We start from the raw sequence: 20,523 nt of genomic DNA on the forward strand, positions 1-20,523 counted from the left end.
AATCCAAAAGATCTTTTGCGAATAATAAAGTATTTAAATTAAAATTAATCAATCATAAATTCAAAAAAAAAAATGTAATTTTTGATAATTAAATGTTTATTTGATAATAAATTTAATTTTTATAATTCTAATAACAAATAAGATTTTTACTTATTAAAAAAACCAAAAAGATATTCAAAAATAGTTTTTTTTAAAGTAGAAATTATCTAAATTAAAATTTGATAATTTTTAATATAAAAAATTTGCTGTTAGCTCTAAGAAATTTCTTTATTTTAAATAAAATATTTTTTTTATTTTATTTCTACTTTTTTGATATAAAAAAGAACTCATTTAAAACTAAATTGAGAAAGTTAAGCTCATTAATTAAAAAAAAAAAAGTAAATTGCTATTCAAACTGAATTCACTATTTTAAATTTGTAATTCAGAGTTAAAAATATATTTTTTAAGATTTAATTAAAAACATTTTAAATTTTATTTAATATAGAAATTTTAATATAATTTTTAACCATAATTGATTAAAAGATATTTAAGATTCATATTTATTTTTAGTTAAATTTGTTTAGTTAAATTGTTTAAATTATAATGCATAATTAATTAAAATAAAACGATATAGAATGGATTAAAGTATTAACTAGTAAAACTGGGAATCTCTTCTTGTTTAAGAGCTTTTCAACAATGAAATCCTTGATTTTATAGATAATGGATTGAATACAAAACCTTAATAGCTTCTTTACCTACTTTTCAAGTTAATGTAGGGTTTAAAACTAAATAAATAACATCAAAATAGTAACTCATCAGAATCTAATTCTGGTTTCAAATTATTACATGTAGAAGATGAAAATGATGATTAAAAGCTAGAATATTTTTTGAAAAATACAATAACTACTTATGATTAGAATATTTAAACTATTGTAAATTGCTAAGAATTAGTTAAAGCAAAAGAGGAATAATATAAATATTTAGTTAGATTAGATGATTAAATAAAATAAAATTGTTTGAAGCTTGAATTTAGCTAACAGAGTTAGCTATATGATTTTCATTAATAATGTGTGAATGGCTAATGGAAAAATTACAATCTTATTTCATTTTATCTATTTATCTCTCTGGGAAAAAGTAAGATATGGCCCAGACTATTCAAAGATATAAAATCTGGTAAAAAAGTTGAGCGTCAATGGCAAATACATTAATTTTTCGATTAATTTAGGTAATTTTAAGATATTGTCATTTTTAAAGTTTAAAAGTTTGTAATTTAATTGTTAAACTATTAATTCTTAATAGAAATGACTTTAGTAGCATTGTTAAATAAGGCTTTAATTCATCTGTCATATCAAAGAAGCATCAAAAGGAAATTGACAAACAAACAATCATTCAAAAAAGCAATAACTCCTTTATATAAGCTGTTAGGGATAATCAATTTGAAAAAGTCTAGTAAATGCTAGTAGATGGTACAAACATAGAAGCAGTAACAAAAACAACTTTTTTCTAATCCCTAATTTACAATTTATTTTTTGGATAACTAAATAAAATAGATTGATACAGTAGAATAATTTACAGCAGCACATATTGCTTGTGATGTGGGTAATATGGAAATGATAAGATTACTTGATTCTTACAATTGTAATTGGGAAGCCCTAGACCATGAATAAATGACACCGTTATATTATGCTATAAGAGGAGAAAATTTACCTACTGTCAAATTTTTAGTTGAAGAAAAAAAGGTTAATATAGAACATAAAGAATTCATGCATAGAACTCCTTTTTACTGGGCTTGCTGCCTAGGAAAGTAATTATTCAAACAAAAAATTAAATTACATAGACACTTTAATTAAGTCTAGACGCTATTAACAAACCTTAAATCAAATTATTTTAAAAGCCTTAGGATCATAAGATTTTTAACAGAAGCAGGAGCAGACATCAATGCAAAGACTAAACTAATGAGAACAGCACTTAATAAAGCTTGCTTTCTTGGAAGAGCAGATGTAGTTTCCTACCTCTTATCTCAGCCTTAAATAGATTTTGAATGGGGAGATACTAAAGGAAGAAATCCACTTCATAACGCTATTTTTGGTCCTCGAGGTGGCAGGGAAGGAAAAAAAGTAGTTCCAAAAGGACTTAATTTACAAGTCTAAATAATTAAAATATTTTTTGAATTTGCCTTAATTTGGTTTAATTCAAATAATAAAGTAAAAACTTTAAAAAAATAATTCTTTATTAATTAAATATAGGTGGGAACTTTTGGAAAGGATTGCCCTGAAGCTGCTCTTCTACTTTTAGAGAAAGGGGTAAATGTTGATGCTGAAGATGTTGATTAATCTACTCCTTTACATATAGCCTGTAGCTCTGAAGCATTGGAAAGTATTCCTCTTTTAATTGCATATGGCGCAGATGTAAATAAACAAAATAAGGTATTTTATAAAAATTAAATAAATTTTAGAAAATTTAAAACTTTAATAAATCTAAGTTTGGTGATACAGCCTTGCATTTTGCTTCTCGTTTCGGACATATTAAAACAGTTATTATGCTCATAGAATAGTTTAATGCTCTAGTTTTAGAAGACTGTAAAGGGTAATTAATAACATCAAAAACTAAAAATTTTTAATTTTAAATATTAAACAAACAGATTTACAGGATTAGACAACGCTCTTATTGGTAATCATCTTGACATTTATACATATTTAATTGAAAAAATAGCGAAAGAATTCATTTAAACGCCAGATTAAAAATATCGACATCTTAAGAATTTAATAAAGTAGCATGAGAATAAAACTCAAAAACTGTATCTTTAATTATTCCTAAATAATGTTGTAACTATTGATGATTATTAATACTTTTTTTCAAATGAAATTATTGAAATGCTTCCCTTGCTTAGGGATGTTGATATGTTTGATATGCTTTCTTAAAAATTCAAACCATTTTTTGTTGAAGAAGATTAAATTATAAATTTGCTGCTGATTGTAATTAAATCAAGGAAAATTGAGTTTTTTAACAAATTATTTGAAAGTTTTATAGATGTCTTTTAGAAATTTGAATTTAATGTAAACAATTTGATCATTCATTTTATTTATCTATTCATTCATTTTTTAATTTATTTATTTATTTTAATGCTAGAATGTAAATGAAATTTTACACAACATCCTAGAGTATAATGACAGAGAAATAGTTTAAATAGCATTTACTTTAAACTTAAATATCTTTGATTACAGGAATTAAAACTAAACAAATAATTCCTTTTTACATGATTTGGTACAAAGAAGAAAAACAGGTGTTATAATAAACTTTATTAAAGTGATAAATAATGTAAGAAAGATTTAAATAATTTCATAAAATTAATTTTATCTCTTTAATTTTTTTTAATTAGTTCAAATTATTCTTTTAATTACTAAAATAAAAATTTATTTTATTCTTCTAAACTTGGAAAGTATTTAAAAATTAATTAATTAATTATATTTTAAATTAAAGAAATATCCTTAGAGCTAATTGAAAAATAAATTTTTAATTGAGAAACAAGGAGATTTGGACTTTATGAAAAAATTTGTTTTAATGAAAAATGATGTTAATATGAATTGTATAGAATAAGCTGTTATTTTAAAGTTTTTTGACATTTATAATCTTTTGGAGTAATTTTGTGTCAAAAATCTTAACTTTGATAAACAGCTCGTTGAATTTTAAATTCCTGAGTATGATATCGTAGGAATCGAAGATTATTTAAAATCATTAAAAGATAAAGTTTCAGAAAATGTTTACATGCAGGAAAAATAACACTATTGCTATCTAATAGAACCTGAAATGAAATTTAATCTTAACAGACCTTTATTAGAATAAATTATTTAGGTAAATTAATGATATATAATGTTTAATAAAATAACTATATTAAAAATAGGAGGTAGATGAATCAAAAAAAGTAGAAATTTATGAGTTACACAATCAAAATGACTCTTAGTTCTATTAAGAAATAAATAGTATTTCTTTTGATAAAAAACCATTACATATAAAAAATAAAATGAATTCTTTACCTTCCATATTTGTAGATAAAGAAGAGTAACTTATAGAAAAAGTTATTCCAGATCTTTTATAGCATTAAATCATAGGTATAGATCTAGAATATTGGACAGATAATAAAGATTAGAAATTATCTTTCATATGCACTCTATAATTGTCTACTTTATCATCAAATTTTGTTATCGATATTCTTAATCTCAGTAAATCAGTATCTGTACATCTAAAGAGCATATTTGAATCTCCTAAATTTGTTAAAGTAAATTACTATTTTTATTTTTAAAAAATGATAATAATATCTATTATTTAATAATTGCTGAATAAAGTTAATCCCTTATCGAATTATTTATATTTTAAATAAATTATATTTTTTAATAGGTATTTCATGGTGGTGAAACAGATTTAAAACTACTAAAAAAAGATTTAAACTTTAATTTAGTAAATATATTTGATACTGCAAAAGCTTATCTTAAACAAAATAAAGGAGCTGGATCAGTTTCTTTAAGTTCTCTTAGTTAGTAGTATTTAAATTATAATGTTGATAAATAGTACTAAACTTCTGATTGGAGGATAAGACCTCTCCCAAAGCCGATGCTTAATTATGCAATGTATGATTCTTTTATAACTTTGATATTATTTTTTGTTATGAAATCTACAATATCCTAAGAAGATTTAAGCATAATAGCAATAAGTTGTAACAAAATGTGTATTAAATAGCTAGAAAAATCTTCGTTTGATTTTAATAAACTATTTTTAATTAAAGATAACTAAAATATATAATGAGTATTTAAACCTTTATAAATTTTAAGCATTTATGTATGTATTTGTAATAAAGTAAAATATTCCAATTAATTTATCAGAAATTACAAAGCTGATAACTATTTAATATGTTTTTGATAAAAAATTAATAAAATTTAACTTTTTATTAAAATCTAATTATTTATTTACTCTATCTTCATTTACAATAAATATCAAAAATCAAAAAAATTATTTCAAAGGTACTTCACAAAATATAGAATTATAATCTAGAGTAAATGGATAAGTAATAAAAAGATTAAAGCTTCATATATTTATCATATATTCATAATTTTCTTTTTATTTTAACAAATTAGTTTTATTTAAAGATATCTGATGTGTTTATTAAGTATTTAAACTTTAATAAATTTAAAGCATAAATATATGTTTTTGTAATAATGTAAAATATGGCAATTAAATTATCAGAGATTACAAAGTTTTTAACTATTTAAGATATTTTTGATAATAAATTTATAATTTAATTTATTATATGTTTATTACAATACAGATAATTTCATTATATTATTACAATGTTATAAACTATTTAAGATATTTCTGATATTAAATTGATAAAATTTTACTTTTTATTAAGATCCAGTTACTTACTATCTCTACATTTATAATAAATATCAAAAATTAAAAATTTTATTTATAAGCAATTACACAAATTATGGATTTATAATCTGAAGAAAATCTAGAGTAAATTGGAAAGTAATAAAATGATTCAAGCTTCTCATCTTAATCAGATATTTAAGATAATAAGTTAGATTAATATGAAGAGGAGCAGAAATAGAAATATTAACATCAATTTGAATAATTTGGATTGAAAGCCGAAATAGAGGCATGCTAACAAGATTCAAAAGAATATATTAATGATATATCAGCAATATATCTAACAGAATCTGAAAGAGAGATTTATATTCATACATTTAAAAAACATCTAGGCCATATACTCATAATGGTTTGCAGCAGAAATTAAATTACTGAAATACATTGGATAAGTGATGAACTTTTGAATAAAAAAATTGACAAGCTTTCTGATTAGAATCAATAAGAAAATGACTAAATTGTTACTAGATATATCCATAAAAATAGATAATTAGCATGTCTCTTAAGAAGGGTAAATGATTAAATTTAAGCAATTATAGGATAAACTGATGGGAAAATTCTTTTTATAAATCCTCTAACTTCTTAATGCACTTTAGAATTATAGTTTGGTGATAATATTGTAGATTTATTACTAGAAAAGCATTATGTAAGACTTTAAAAATTACTTTTAATGTTTAGAATATTTTTTTTAATAAAAAGCTTATTTTCATAACTAAATCTAAATACATTTCAGTTGTAGATATTTAAACAAAATAAATAGTTGCTACTTCAGAATAAATGTAGATAAATAGCTCTTAAAACTGCCTAGAAATAATAGAAAGAAACGATAGAGGTATTAAATTTGCAAGTGGTAATAAAGGAAGTGCAGTATAGATATGGAGTCTTTTGTTACAAAATAATTATTCAAAATAAATAGAAAATGATTTATAAAATTAAAGTGTTTAAATGAAGTTTATGTATAAGTTAGATACTTTGTAAGTATGGAATCTTACAGTTGATTGTCTAAAATATTTTAAAAATACTAAATGTAAGTTTAAATTTTTAAATTTATTAATTCAAATAAATTATTTTATTATAAGAGAAGAATTGGATGACAATTGATTATGAATAAAGAAATTTTGATAGTTCTATTTTAGCTTGTGCAGGGAGCTTTTATGATGCTTCGATGAAATATATTGTTTAAATATTTAATTGGAAAACAAAACAATTATTGAGAATTATTTAAGATGGACATAAGGGATGGGTTAATTCTTTGAAATTTTTTAATGATTAAAGCGGGTATTTTATTGTTGGAAGTGCTGATAAAAACACTACGATTTATAGTGCTTTAAGTGGATAAATAGTTAAAAGGTTTATTGAATAAGACTTAGTCGTTATGCATGCTTTGAGGTTATTAAATTTAAATTCTGAATAATAGAAATAACTGAATTTATCAACAAATTCTGTGTGTATACTCGGAGTAAAAGATTAAGACAAGCTTTTTATTCGTTTAATTTTTTGAAGAAAATAAATGAGTGTGTTATTTATATTTTTTACAATTTATATTTATTTTTCTTTTTTTAAAATAGAATATTTTTTATTTTAAAACATTAAAAAAATTAAAGTATTTAAATTATTTTCATTGAATCTTATTTGAAATTAAAATTTATTTATTGCTTTTACACTTTTACCTAACAATTTTTTTGCTATTCTACTTTTATTTTATATTTTATAAACCCTAGAAAATAAAGATGGAAATTTAATAATTTATTTATTTATTTATTTTATAATATTTTTGGATAACTAAAACAAAAAGTAAAATAAATTTAAAATTTTTTGTATAATGATTAAAGGAATTATGTTTGTCATTAATTTTTGCTTTTATTCTTGTTGTGCTTTAATAAAATTTTATCAAGAGATTTCTTGGTACGCTTATATAATTTTTCATACAAGAAGAGAGGATCAAAGAAAGAAGAAGTGGATTCATCTTGATAATTATCCTTAATGTTTTTAATGAAACGTTCCTTGCTAGCTATGCAGAGGATGTTAATAAAGTGGATGATATTGGGACAGTTATCCTTAAGATTAGCAATTTGTGATAAAGAACTTAAAAGAGAAGTAAAAACGATTCTGCAACGAGGATTCTTTTGTAAAAATTCATTGCAAGCTTCTTAAATCTTAGCTTCATTTTCAGGTAACAAAACTGGAATAGCGATGATGATGTATTATTTTAAAGAAGCAAAGTCGATAGTTTCTCTTTTGTTTAAGAAAGTATCTAAATCTAAACCTTAAACATCTTCAGGTTAGGCTTCATCAAGGATAATGAGTTTTTCCCATAAATTCATAGCATTCTTTTAATACTCCTTAAATATTTAAGTAGCTCTCTTAAAGTCAAACTTATCAGTCATTATTTCAAAGTTACGGTTAATGTCTCTCTTCATTTCATCACTAGTAGGGAAAACCATACCTTTCTTAAAGCTTAAGTCTTCACTTGTGCTATAACCCTATTAAATTAGAAAAAGTAAAATTATAAATTAAGCTTTATAATTTCTGATGATTATTTTTTTCTAATTTCTTGAAAAACTCTTGCCAAATTTAAATAAGAATATATATCTTTATATTTATCTTGCTAAAAACTTAAGGCTTTTTAAATACAAGAAAGGATTTATTTCTTAATAGATATTTTTAACAAAAAAAAGTGTAAGTAAACTAATTTATTATTTATTACTTCTTTCTTTTAGCCTTAGTTAAGGATATTGTGTTCAAAGGATTCAACAACATCACCATCGAAAACTATTTACTTCTTGACGGTCTTCTTATAGATACCAATTTACTTAGCCTTAGTCTTCAAGTGTTGAACAATGAATTAAACTGAGACCATATTGTTTCTTGAACCAGGGACAATCATATCGGCATAGTTCATAGTAGGCTTGATATATTCATCAAAACTTCTCTTGACGAATCTATTATATTAATGTAAAACACCAGCAACATCTCTACCTCTTTCTTTGACATCTCTAACAATTCTTCTACATAATCTAATGTCATCTTTTATTTAATTAAAAATTATTATTATATCTACTTTGCTTATTTAAAATTATGAGGCAAATTAATTCTTATCTTTTTTATCAAACATATATCTTCAGCTTGACTTCTAAAGATATCAGAAGTTTCTTAAATCACTTTTAAACATTTAAGATATTTAAAATAGCTATCTAGATTTTTTTATTATGCCTGATGTTTTGATGTATATTTCAATAAATTTAAATTGTAAAATCCAATACATCATTATATGATTTAATTAATAATTTTCATTTTATTTCTGTCTGATTTTCAAAGTATTACTTTTATTTTTTTGTTTTTTTTTTTTAGATTAAGTGGTAGATATGCAAAATTGAGTAAAAACGACAAAGCTGTTGTTTTCAAATGCAGCTAATTATTTTAAATGAATTAAATATGTTTTATATTTTACCATCACAGTGCATGAAGATTTTATATTGCATAAGTTCACGAATACGAGCATCATAGAGTGAGAGAATACCTTCGAAAAGAATGACTTCAGTAGGTTCGACGATATCTTTTTCTTCTTCAGGAGAATGAGTGACGAAGTTATATCTTGGGATAGCAGCCTTTTCACCATTTAAAAGCTTAAGAAGAACTTCGTATGCTTAGTCGAAGTTCAAAGCATCAGGGTGATCAAAATTGTAATCTTTGGGATTAACTTTTGTCTTATCTAAACCTTTGTAGAAACAATCAAGTGGAACAATAAGAACGTTGAAGCAGCCATCGTAAGTCATTTCCTTACGAATGTTTGTGCATAAAGTAGTTTTACCAGCAGCAGAACCACCTGCAACACCAACTAAGATTCTCTTGATTTCTAATGAGTCCTTTCTTAATCTCTTGCTTTCCTATTCAGACATTGCTAAATAATATACTTTTCTGATGTAATTTTTTATTTTATTAAAGTTTTTATTTCTTTTTTTCAAAAGTTTTTTATTATTTGAACAAAACAATTAATTATACTTTTTTAGCCTCTCAAGTATTTATAGATGCAAACTAATAAAAAAAAATGTGTATTCATTTATTTAATCATTCATATCAGTAGAATTTAGATTTAAGCTCATTCTTTCATAATGTTAGTTATTCAGCTTAAGGTGGGGGTTAATAGAACATTTATTATAAACTGCTATTTCTAAAGATATAATGCCAATGACTTATCTTTATAAAATCATCATAATTATTTTACTTTTTCCATGATATATCTACCAACCAATGTTAAATGTTACTTAAAAGTATAAAATTTCTATCTATTTATTAATAACAAAATAATTTTTGTAAAACTCAAACACCCTTTTTTTACTGGAATATAAAAATTAAAGGCAGTTTTAAGTATTTTGGAAAATGTGTAACCAACTCTGTAGAAATAGATAGAATGTTTGTTATTACTAAAGTTTTTTTATATGTAAATGTTTACAAATATAACTCATTTATTAGAATTAAGGTATTTTAAAAACATATCAACTGATGCTTTCTGATAATTTTATTTAGAAATAACAAGCTGGTCCCTTGCTTTTTCTAAGTATTCATTTTGCAAAAGGAATTCGTTTTCTGCTTATTCTTTGAATTTTTTAATATTAGCTTGCAAATACTAATCAACTGGATTAACATCAGTTTGTTCCATTGTCTTTATATTTGTCCACACACTTTCACCAAACGCATTCCTCTACTCAATGAAATTGTCTGTTTTATTCCTTCCTTTCATGAATTTTGTTAACTTCTGTTCATATTGATCCCACCTTTTGTAATTATTAGAAATATGATAATGGGTACACATACTCAGCCATAATTTTTTTACCTTATTTTTTCCAAAATATTGAATTGGGTATTAGAAAACTTAGAACTTTGAAAATTTTGAGATGCTTCCAAATTTTGAATAAAATAAGGTAGAAGAAATAATTTGAGTTGGTGTATCAAATGACATATTTATATCATTTTAATTTAAAAATATTTTTTATATTAAAAAAGAGTAATCTATTTAATAACAATAATTTAAATTTATTTACTCAAATTACAAGCATAACTTTTTTAATACTAAAAATTATGTTGAAAATATATCACATAAATATTTATTTGTATTTTTTTATTAAATGAGATGTAAATAAATAGAAAGATATCAAGCTACTAAAATTCTGATTAATTTTTGTAAAATCGATATCTGACTGCTTATTATAAAATTTTAATCAAATTTTTTAATTACTTTTGTTTAAAACTTAACTAATTGTATGATAAAGTATTGTCTATGAATTTTATTTCATTTTCAAAAGCTAAATTAGTCATCAGTTACTCTCTGTACATGTTTGAAGTCATCAGCGATAATTCCTTTTAGCGCTTTAGAAATTAGGAAGCTTAAATTTTGGTTTTAATCTTCTTAACTAAATGTTTTAAGTAGTTTTTTTTAACTTTATATCTCATAGAAAAAAACTATTGCAAGAATATTATTTTTTATAATTCTGTTTTTGAAAATTTTAATGCCTTTAAATGATTAAGTTCGATTTAAGTAAATTTAAGAACTTTCTTCTTTTTGTGTATTTTTTATAAAAAATAGAATATTTTATATTTTGATATTAATAGTCTAGCTCTATGAATAATGTTTTTTTGATTTTGCTTTTTTTAGAAATACTTCAGCCACCAAAGTTGAATTTTTATGACAGCTCTTAGCTTTCTCTTAAAAATTTTCTACCTAATAAACCTCTAAATTTTAATACACATTTAAATGGTAAATTCTTTCATTTATATTTTATTGCATTTTTCTTTTTAGTAATGCTCCTCTAACTTATTAAAATACTCATCTTATGCATTAAGCAGATTATTAATGTTTATATTCATTTTAATGATAAATTTTGCATACAAATTAATAAATAAGCTATTTATAAAAAATTATAAAAACTCTTAAAAAATCAACAAAATTTAAATTATTCAAATCTTTAAAGAAATTTGAACAGTTTTGAAGGAAAACATTAACATTCATTAGATTAATAAATAATAAAGTAGGAATTTATTTTAATAATTTAGAAGATAAAATGATAATGAGCTATAAACAAAGAACATCTAATGAGTATATACAAAATTAATATAGACAATTAACATTATTTTATCTTTAACTCTTTTTTATAAGGGAATTTTATTAAATGTTTATTTTGAAAATATATATTTTTAAAATTAATTTTTTTATCAGAATTGCCAGTCTGGTTTTTAAGGTTTTGCACTTTTTTAGTTTTTCTTTTTCTTTTTTATAATTACATTTGTGTTCTTATAAAACAATTTTTCAGGAAGACTTTGGTTTCTTTATTCACAATTATTTAGTAGAGTTCTTAAATGATTAAAGCTGGAAGCTCTCTTTCTACACTGTAATATATAAAATAAAAATATTAAATTAAAGTTTTTTTTAATATAAATTTACTTTTCTCTTTTTGAAGGTCTTGTTTGGATTAGTTAAACAGTTTTATCTTTCAGTTATTTATTTAGATGTAAAATTAGAAGTTTAAGTTTTCGTTTTAGCTGTATTTTAAAACTAATACTAATTAGTTAATTCTAAAGTATTTTATAAATCTGATGGAGTTTTATCTTTATTACTCCTATAAGGTTCTGTGCAGCTTAATGCTGATAGATTTGATTAATATTCTGAATTATTATCATCTTAACTATTTTACTTGTGTCTTTTCAGATTAAAAGTATTAAAAGGTCTAGCATCTTCATGAGTGAAACCAAAATTAAATGGTCCTTCATTATTTTAAGGTAAACTAAGGGAATAATTTGGCTTCTTTGGACTTATGAATGGGATACAGTCTGTTACTTTAGTAGAGCTTCCACTCACATAAGAAATATTGTAGACCTGCTAAGCAAATCCTTGACCAGAAAAACGCTTTTCATAATCTTCATAGAAGTGAAATTATTTATTATTTCTGTTAGGACTACACTGAGCAGATTAATTCAAATTTTAATGATCAAACATTCTTTTTTTATCAGAATTCTTAACTGTAGCAAATGGAGCAATAAGTTTATGAGGTGACATCATAGAAAGCTCTGAAAGTTTTAAATAATCTTATTAATCACCATTAGATTTTTTTATTTTGCTTTTAATTTTTATTGATAATTTTTAAAATATTTTTTTAAATTCAAACACAAGTTACGGCATTTTGACAACTCTTGATCTTTCGAATTCAAAATTTTATTAGAAAGCTTTGTCTTAATTTGTAATAGGATTATTTGTTGAAGTATTCACTCCTTAAGAGCTCTGCTGCTTTTGCTTTCTTTTGAAAATTGTTTAATTGTCTCCTTAAACCTAATTAGATATAGAATATCTTTGTTTTTCATCACTTATAGGAATTAAGTAATATGATTTTTCTTCATGTGTTATCTTTTTCATTTCATAGCTAGGCTCCCTATTTCTCTTTATATGTAAATTAAGCATACATTTATAGTAATGAATAAACATACTTATGGAGTTATAAAAGCTCTTCTAATTTATTACTTTTTCTATTAATTTTTTGTTTAATGAGGCTATTAAGAAAGAGGTGTTTCTTCGTTAATCGAAGATGCTCTAGATCTCATTGGTGAATAGGCTCCAATAACACCTAAAGAACTTTTAAGTCTATTATGCTATGGAGATTTAGATGGTTCTCTAAGAGGACCAATTTATATACCATTAGGCGATTTTTATATTGGACTTGCATTATTACTTCTTTTTACAAATATATTACTGCCATTCTTTGCTGAAAGGATTTATGATTCTTACACGTTGTAGAAATTTTCAGGAGTAATATCAATTTTTTTTCTAGAAGATATATTCAAATTTCTTTTTTAACTAAGACTTCTAGAAAGCTCCTTCAACTGACTAATTTTATTTAGTATAAATAATTACAATATAAGATGCTAAATATTTACTCTTTTTGCCTAACCAAATCTTCAGGAATGGCCAACTAGTGAGAAGGTTCTTATTTGATATAAAAAAGTAAATAAGGAGGATCGTTTCTCATCTCATTTAACGATACTTATTTTACTGAAGAATCATTCATACAAAACCAATTTTCACTAGAGTCTTTTATGTAGCTATAATAATGTCCTCCCTTTTAATGAATAGATTAATTCATTTTGGCATAAATAATATTTTTAATTTTACCCATGCCACAGAACCTTAATGAGTTATCATAGCATATAAAATGTAGTTAGTGGCAGGAGAGTATTATTTAGATAAAGAGTACTCTTACAAGTTTAGTTCTGTCTTGAATTCAATATTTTTTTGAATTTTCATAATTTCATAAAACCTGTTTATCTTTATCACCATTACATTTGGAAAGTTATCTTTATTATTTGTATTATCAGAAATTTTCTTCAATTTGATAAAAGTTACATATATTTGCTGTTCTGATAGCCTTTTGATATTTGCATTATTTGCAAACTACTTCTTTCTCTGCAAATTTAGCACTTAAACAGTCATCTAATGAATCCATTCCTTTTATATCCTAAAAAATAATGTGAAAACAGTTAATAAAAGCGATTGAAAAGAATCAATAATGTTTTGATATTACTAAAACAATTGTATAGTAAATTTCATATTATATTTATTCAGTTTTACAAGAATAGCACGTTATGTTGTATTAAATAGCTCCCGTGAACATATTATTAAATAAGTCTGCATTTTTTTAATTTAGAGCATCAATATATTATTTTTCTTCTTCCTTTCTACTTTAACTTATATCAGAATCATCATCATTATCATCCTATTACTCATTTTATTTTTTTGTATCTAATTCAAAGATTTTTTCTGTTTATTTTTCTTTTTCATTATGTTGTATCCTTAAATCCTATTTATCTCCTTCTTCTCTTTCATTTTCATTTACTTGAAAAGGCTCTTTTTTTATTTAGCTTACTATTATTGTAAAAAATGTGAGAGGGTCTTCCTACTTTCCAATTTTAAAATCATTTATTAGCTTATGCATATTATTTACAATCACAACTGGGTGTATAATGTTAACTGTTGCTGTAAAGCATTTTCTCATATGATTTTCTAAAAAGCACATTAAACAAAAATTGTTTGAATTTATAAATGTGTTTCTTGGGGTATTTGAAAGTAATGAGCTATTGGCTAATTATTTCCTTTTTTAAGAATTAATTTAACACACAGCTGAGTGTTTCTTTTATGTAAAGTAATTGGCTAAAGGAGGAGTATACGTTACAACTTGCAGTACGCTATTTATAAAACATGTATTTCCAAAATTAGTTAAACCAGGTCCTACTCTATATAATTTTTCCCAAGAATTAAAAACTTTTAGCTTATGCAAAGGATGTTCATTTTTAATAGGCTTTCCATATTCATCCAGCTATATTGGCTACTTAAGAGAGGTTTTTGATTTTTTTAAAATACCCTTTTAAGCTTATTTGATCTTCTCTGACTATTCCTTTTAAATTCTTTCATTTTCTTCTAATTATTTTTACTCTTATGATTTTTTCAGCTGTTCTAATTCTTCTTACTCTTATTTTATTTACCTCTAACGTTCTTCCTCCTATTTTTCTAGGAGAATCCTTTTTCTTTAAATTTCTTCCTCTGTTTCATCTTCATCTAATGGTTTAATGCCATTTTCTTTTAAAAATGAATTTGGATAAAATGAATCACTATTCAACACATCCCCTAACTAAAATGTTACTCGTTTATAAATGAATTCCATTAATCACCTTATATATATATATTTATATTAGCTTTTATTCTAAACTTTTAACTTTCTTATTAAATAGAAATCTAAATGGATAATTGTTTAAATTTTGTTTGTTTAATATTTTTGATATTATTCTTTTTTTGGTTATGTGGATCTTGCTAATTTAATTTGTGTAAAAATAATTTAATGATAAACAATCAAATTTTAATAAATAAATAAATTATATACATCCAAATAAATGTAAAATACTAATCGATTTCAATAAATAATAATATAAAATATTTGTGGTTATGAATATAAGAAAATAAAAACTTTTCAATTATTTTCAACTTACATAAAATAAAAAAATTCAAGAAAAAACTATATCTTTAATTTAAGTAAATTAAACTTTTCAAACTTTTTAGTTTTTGCTTTCTTTGTATCAAAAAAATATTATTAAATGCGTCTTATTTAATTACCTTTCAAATAAAATTAATTAATTTATTGAAAAATTATTTTAAGTGTTATTTTTGATTTTTAAATTTATTTTTACAAAATAAATTTGTTAAAATTATTTTTTAAATATTACTATATTTAATAGTAATGTATATTTTTTAGTCATTTAATTTCAAACTAAAATTAAATGTCTAACTAAGTACTATAGAAACTCAATAATTTAAATCTTCCCTTAAGGCTGCTTTTTTGTAAGAAAAAATGTATCTTTATCTCCCGTGATATATTGATCAAAAATTAGTATAAACATAGTATTTTACTTCAAATTTAGTTTCAGAGTTTAAAGAAAATACACCAACATAATATTAAAGATATTTAAGCAATAATTTTTTTATTCAAAAATACTGGTTTATAAACTAGTATAAACTTATAATTTTCTTTTAAATATTGTTTTATTTTCTTAATAGCTATTAGTATCTATCTGATTTTATTATGATTGATTTTTCGATTAATACAAATAAAAAATTGATAATAATAAATTTTATTTTAAATATTTTCTAAAAATAATTATTTTTTAATAATTTTAATAAATTAAATTTAATATTTAAAATAATTTTATAATTTTAAAACTGAAAATAATTTTTTAAATTTATAAAGCAAATTTTTAATCAAAAATAAAAAAATAATTTGATTTTTATTAGAGAAATATTTTATGAAAATTTTAATATTTTTTTAAAGAATTATTTCAATCAAAGTTAAAAAACCAAATACAGACTATAAAATTAGAAATGTAAAAAAACAACAATTAAATTTAAAGCATATTAAAAAATAAAAAATTCACTGAATAACCACTTAATTTAAAGATACAATTTCATCTTTTTTATATGGAGATTGTTACTCTGTTTATTTTGGGTTTTATTATGTAAGTAGATCATTTTCTGTAATCATATAATTCTACTCAACTTTTATAGGTTATTTAGCAGGATATTTTGATCTGATATATGAAACAATACACACACTGGTTAATCCCACAAAGGCAAAACAGGATACAGCTATTCCAACAATTTAAGCTGCAGATAATCCATCATCATCATCTTCACTTTAATTACAGTGCTTTGCATCAACAATTTAACAATTTTCATCATAAAATAATGATGAACTAGAAGTAATCTAACATTATATTTAATTATTAATAATAGTGCCTGAGCTATTTGATACATTTCCTTATTCGTCAAAACTTTAGCAGACATATCTGTTTGGATCTAAGTTTTGATTTATGTCAAAATTAATATTAAAACTCTAAGTTTATTGAAGTACTCTTAATAGTGATTAATTAAGGTCTTGCAAATTCAGTAAATAAAGGGGTTGATTTGATTTACAATTGCCATTTTAGCAGTATATATTTGTGCTAACAAAGGCAACTTATAGTATTTATGATGAATCTGTATCAGTTGAATTTGGGTCTTCTTCTAACAAAGATTGAGAATTTCCACTTTAAATGTTTGATGAACTAAGTGTTTTACTAAACTTATAGCCTGGCTTACTAGCCTAACCTGAAACTTTTAATTACTATGAACCAGTTGAAATACTTTGTTCGTTTGGTAAATTTTTAACATTAGTAACTAACTACTTATGTATTGAGAATATTTCATTAATCGCTGTTTTAACTTAAGCCTTATCTTAACTAGAAATTTCTGATTTATTAGATATTTCTTTTATCACGCTATCTATAGTAGCTGAAACATAAGAACTTATTTGTTTTTTAGCTTACTAAAGACCTTGATCTGTATTAACACCATTACCAATTACTTCAACAATAGATTACTTGAAATTACTTAAATCTTCTGCTGAGGAGTTTTAAATAACTCTACATGTTAGTTATTTATTAACAATTATCAGTTATTCATTCTCTGAGCATTTTTTGCATTAGTTGTCATTATCTAAAACTTCAAATATTTCAGAACATGATTTTATACATAATTTTTAATCAGATGATACATATTGATTGCATTTTTACTGACAACTATTATCTTCAGCTTAATAAAATGTGCCTTGTTTGCAACTGAGAGTGCATTACTATGATTAGTTGTCAATGTCAGGATATTAGCATTTATCTGTGCATACATTATTATATTCTGAAGACTATTTTTTACTCTAACAAAAATTTTTGTCAACACATTATTTATAATCTTTTGATTGATCAGTAAATTTATATATCATTTGATTTTAACCACAATTATTTAAGCATTTAACCTAATTAGGTGTGCTGCTTTAATCTATTTCAAAATAATTTTTACATACTTTGCAAAAATTTTGATTATTTACTTATTCCTGTTACTCATATTTTTAGCAGGTTTCAACACATAATAATCCGTTACTTGATACGAAATTCGAGCAAGTATTTGTGCAACCAGATTCATCTTATGATAAATATTAGCCATTTGGACATTTACCTATGCATTTTTTAGTTTTTAAGCTAATTGTTTCGTTAGATTTACATTTTTTAACACAGCTTAAACCATCAGAGCTGACTAATTAATCGCATACATTGCATTAATTGGTTTTTTGATCTAAATATTAACTTACATCACATTTTTGAATGCATGACTTTCCATCTACACTAATGACTAAAGATTTTGAACAGCTAGTTACACACTATTAGCTTTATTAATCTATGAATTAGTCAGAAGGACATTATAATAAGCAAGCTTTACCATCTAAGCTCAAAATTTCTCCGTTATTGCATTATTTAACACATTTTTATCCATCAGAGCTTACTATTTAACTACAAATATTACAGATTTTATTTTATTATAAATAATAACCTGATTAACATTTTTTATAGCATATGGTACCTATTTATATTTCTTAAGAACTACATTATAACTTACAATCTAATAAATCTGAAGTTATTAAAAGCTTACAAATTGTGCATTTATTATTATCTTTAGAATTAAAATATTAGCCGTCATCACATTTTTTATAGCAATTTTTGTTTATTTATACTTCATCAGCTAAACAACTACTAGCACAGCCTTAAAAATCAGATTTTACTAAAGATTTATCAGCTGGACAAGTTTTACATTAGTTCTTATTTGTAGAATCAAAGTATGAGCCCAATTCACATTTTTTATAGCAATTTTTGTCTATTAGTACTTCATCTGCTAGACAACTACTTGCACAACCTGTGAAATCAGATTTTACTAATTATTTATCAGCTGGACAAGTTTTACACTAGTTTTTATTTGTAGAGTCGAAGTATTAGGCTAATTCACATTTTTTATAGCAATTTTTACCTATTTATACTTCATCGGCTAAACAACTACTTGCACAACCTGTAAAATCAGATTTTACTAATTATTTATCAGCTGGACAAGTTTTACATTAGTTTTTATTTGTAGAATCGAAGTATAAGCCCAATTCACATTTTTTATAGCAGTTTTTGTCTATTGGTACTTCATCGGCTAAACAACTACTTACACAACCTGTGAAATCAGATTTTACTAATTATTTATCAGCTGGACAAGTTGAACATTTGTTCTTATTTGTAGAATCAAAGTATGAGCCTATTTCACATTTTTTATAGCAATTTTTACCTATTTATACTTCATCGGTTAGACAACTACTTGCACAACCTGTGAAATCAGATGTTACTAATTATTTACCAGCTGGACAAGCTGTGCATAAGTTCTTATTTGTTGAATCGAAGTATGAACCCAATTCACATTTTTTATAGCAATTTTTGTCTATTAGTACTTCATCAGCTAGACAATTACTTACACAACCTGTGAAATCAGATTTAACTAATGATTTATCAGCTGGACAAGTTGAACATTTGTTCTTATTTGTAGAATCGAAGTATGAGCCCAATTCACATTTTTTATAGCAATTTTTGTCTATTAGTACTTCATCTGCTAGACAACTACTTGCACAACCTGTGAAATCAGATTTTACTAATTATTTATCAGCTGGACAAGTTGAACATTTGTTCTTATTTGTAGAATCGAAGTATGAGCCCAATTCACATTTTTTATAGCAATTTTTGTCTATTAGTACTTCATCTGCTAGACAACTACTTGCACAATCTGTTAAATCAGATTTTACTAATTATTTATCAGCTGGACAAGTTGTACATTTGTTCTTATTTGTAGAATCGAAGTATGAGCCCAATTCACATTTTTTATAGCAATTTTTGTCTATTAGTACTTCATCAGCTAGACAACTACTTGCACAATCTGTGAAATCAGATTTTACTAATTATTTATCAGCTGGACAAGTTGAACATTTGTTCTTATTAGTAGAATCAAAGTATGAGCCCAATTCACATTTTTTATAGCAATTTTTGTCTATTAGTACTTCATCAGCTAGACAACTACTTGCACAATCTGTGAAATCAGATTTTACTAATTATTTATCAGCTGGACAAGTTGAACATTTGTTCTTATTTGTAGAATCAAAGTATGAGCCCAATTCACATTTTTTATAGCAATTTTTGTCTATTAGTACTTCATCAGCTAGACAACTACTTGCACAATCTGTGAAATCAGATTTTACTAATTATTTATCAGCTGGACAAGCTGTGCATTTGTTCTTATTTGTAGAATCGAAGTATGAGCCCAATTCACATTTTTTATAGCAATTTTTGTCTATTAGTACTTCATCTGCTAGACAACTACTTGCACAATCTGTGAAATCAGATTTTACTAATTATTTATCAGCTGGACAAGTTGAACATTTGTTCTTATTTGTAGAATCAAAGTATGAGCCCAATTCACATTTTTTATAGCAATTTTTGTCTATTAGTACTTCATCTGCTAGACAACTACTTGCACAATCTGTGAAATCAGATTTTACTAATTATTTATCAGCTGGACAAGTTGAACATTTGTTCTTATTAGTAGAATCAAAGTATGAGCCCAATTCACATTTTTTATAGCAATTTTTGTCTATTAGTACTTCATCTGCTAGACAACTACTTGCACAACCTGTGAAATCAGAT

General features: G+C 23.8%; 6 protein-coding genes across 6 annotated transcripts; 2 read left to right on the forward strand and 4 right to left on the reverse strand. All coding sequences in view use genetic code 6, as the record gives it.

Annotated features, from left to right (window-relative positions):
* Window positions 1-614: 614 nt before the first annotated feature.
* On the forward strand, window positions 615-4,779 carry TTHERM_01205350 (3'-5' exonuclease; the record flags this gene model as incomplete). Its single annotated transcript, XM_001029962.3, has 11 exons — window positions 615-1,204; window positions 1,279-1,462; window positions 1,530-1,783; window positions 1,874-2,096; window positions 2,226-2,405; window positions 2,462-2,565; window positions 2,621-3,035; window positions 3,109-3,297; window positions 3,460-3,831; window positions 3,881-4,255; window positions 4,375-4,779. The coding sequence occupies 11 exons, from the start codon at window positions 615-617 to the stop codon at window positions 4,777-4,779; spliced, it is 3,291 nt and encodes a 1,096-aa protein (XP_001029962.2).
* A 682-nt stretch (window positions 4,780-5,461) lies between these two features.
* Window positions 5,462-6,901, forward strand: TTHERM_01205360 (WD domain, G-beta repeat protein; the record flags this gene model as incomplete). The annotated part of the gene is made up of 3 exons (XM_001029963.1): window positions 5,462-6,046; window positions 6,100-6,427; window positions 6,480-6,901. The coding sequence occupies 3 exons, from the start codon at window positions 5,462-5,464 to the stop codon at window positions 6,899-6,901; spliced, it is 1,335 nt and encodes a 444-aa protein (XP_001029963.1).
* Window positions 6,902-7,244: 343 nt separating this feature from the next.
* On the reverse strand, window positions 7,245-9,299 carry TTHERM_01205370 (phosphoribulokinase/uridine kinase; the record flags this gene model as incomplete). The annotated part of the gene is made up of 3 exons (XM_001029964.3): window positions 7,245-7,883; window positions 8,108-8,427; window positions 8,852-9,299. The coding sequence occupies 3 exons, from the start codon at window positions 9,297-9,299 to the stop codon at window positions 7,245-7,247; spliced, it is 1,407 nt and encodes a 468-aa protein (XP_001029964.2).
* Window positions 9,300-9,754: 455 nt separating this feature from the next.
* TTHERM_01205380 (hypothetical protein) lies at window positions 9,755-11,295 on the reverse strand. Its single transcript, XM_001029965.2, has 2 exons — window positions 10,637-11,295; window positions 9,755-10,175 (listed from the first exon to the last, which is right to left on the reverse strand). Exons 1-2 carry the CDS (start codon window positions 11,263-11,265, stop codon window positions 9,863-9,865), a joined length of 942 nt encoding a protein of 313 aa, XP_001029965.2. The 5' UTR covers window positions 11,266-11,295; the 3' UTR covers window positions 9,755-9,862.
* A 315-nt stretch (window positions 11,296-11,610) lies between these two features.
* TTHERM_001205389 (ubiquitin carboxy-terminal hydrolase) lies at window positions 11,611-15,104 on the reverse strand (the record flags this gene model as incomplete). Its single annotated transcript, XM_012799890.1, has 8 exons — window positions 11,611-11,784; window positions 11,840-12,512; window positions 12,570-12,829; window positions 12,877-13,273; window positions 13,324-13,505; window positions 13,559-13,740; window positions 13,790-13,901; window positions 13,968-15,104. The coding sequence occupies 8 exons, from the start codon at window positions 15,102-15,104 to the stop codon at window positions 11,611-11,613; spliced, it is 3,117 nt and encodes a 1,038-aa protein (XP_012655344.1).
* Window positions 15,105-16,361: 1,257 nt separating this feature from the next.
* On the reverse strand, window positions 16,362-20,485 carry TTHERM_01205390 (ubiquitin carboxyl-terminal hydrolase family protein; the record flags this gene model as incomplete). The annotated part of the gene is made up of 2 exons (XM_001029966.3): window positions 16,362-20,264; window positions 20,351-20,485. 2 exons carry the CDS (start codon window positions 20,483-20,485, stop codon window positions 16,362-16,364), a joined length of 4,038 nt encoding a protein of 1,345 aa, XP_001029966.2.
* Window positions 20,486-20,523: the final 38 nt, after the last annotated feature.

This window comes from Tetrahymena thermophila (genome assembly GCF_000189635.1).
Source record: "Tetrahymena thermophila SB210 genomic scaffold scf_8254415, whole genome shotgun sequence".
Lineage (NCBI taxonomy): Eukaryota > Ciliophora > Oligohymenophorea > Hymenostomatida > Tetrahymenidae > Tetrahymena > Tetrahymena thermophila.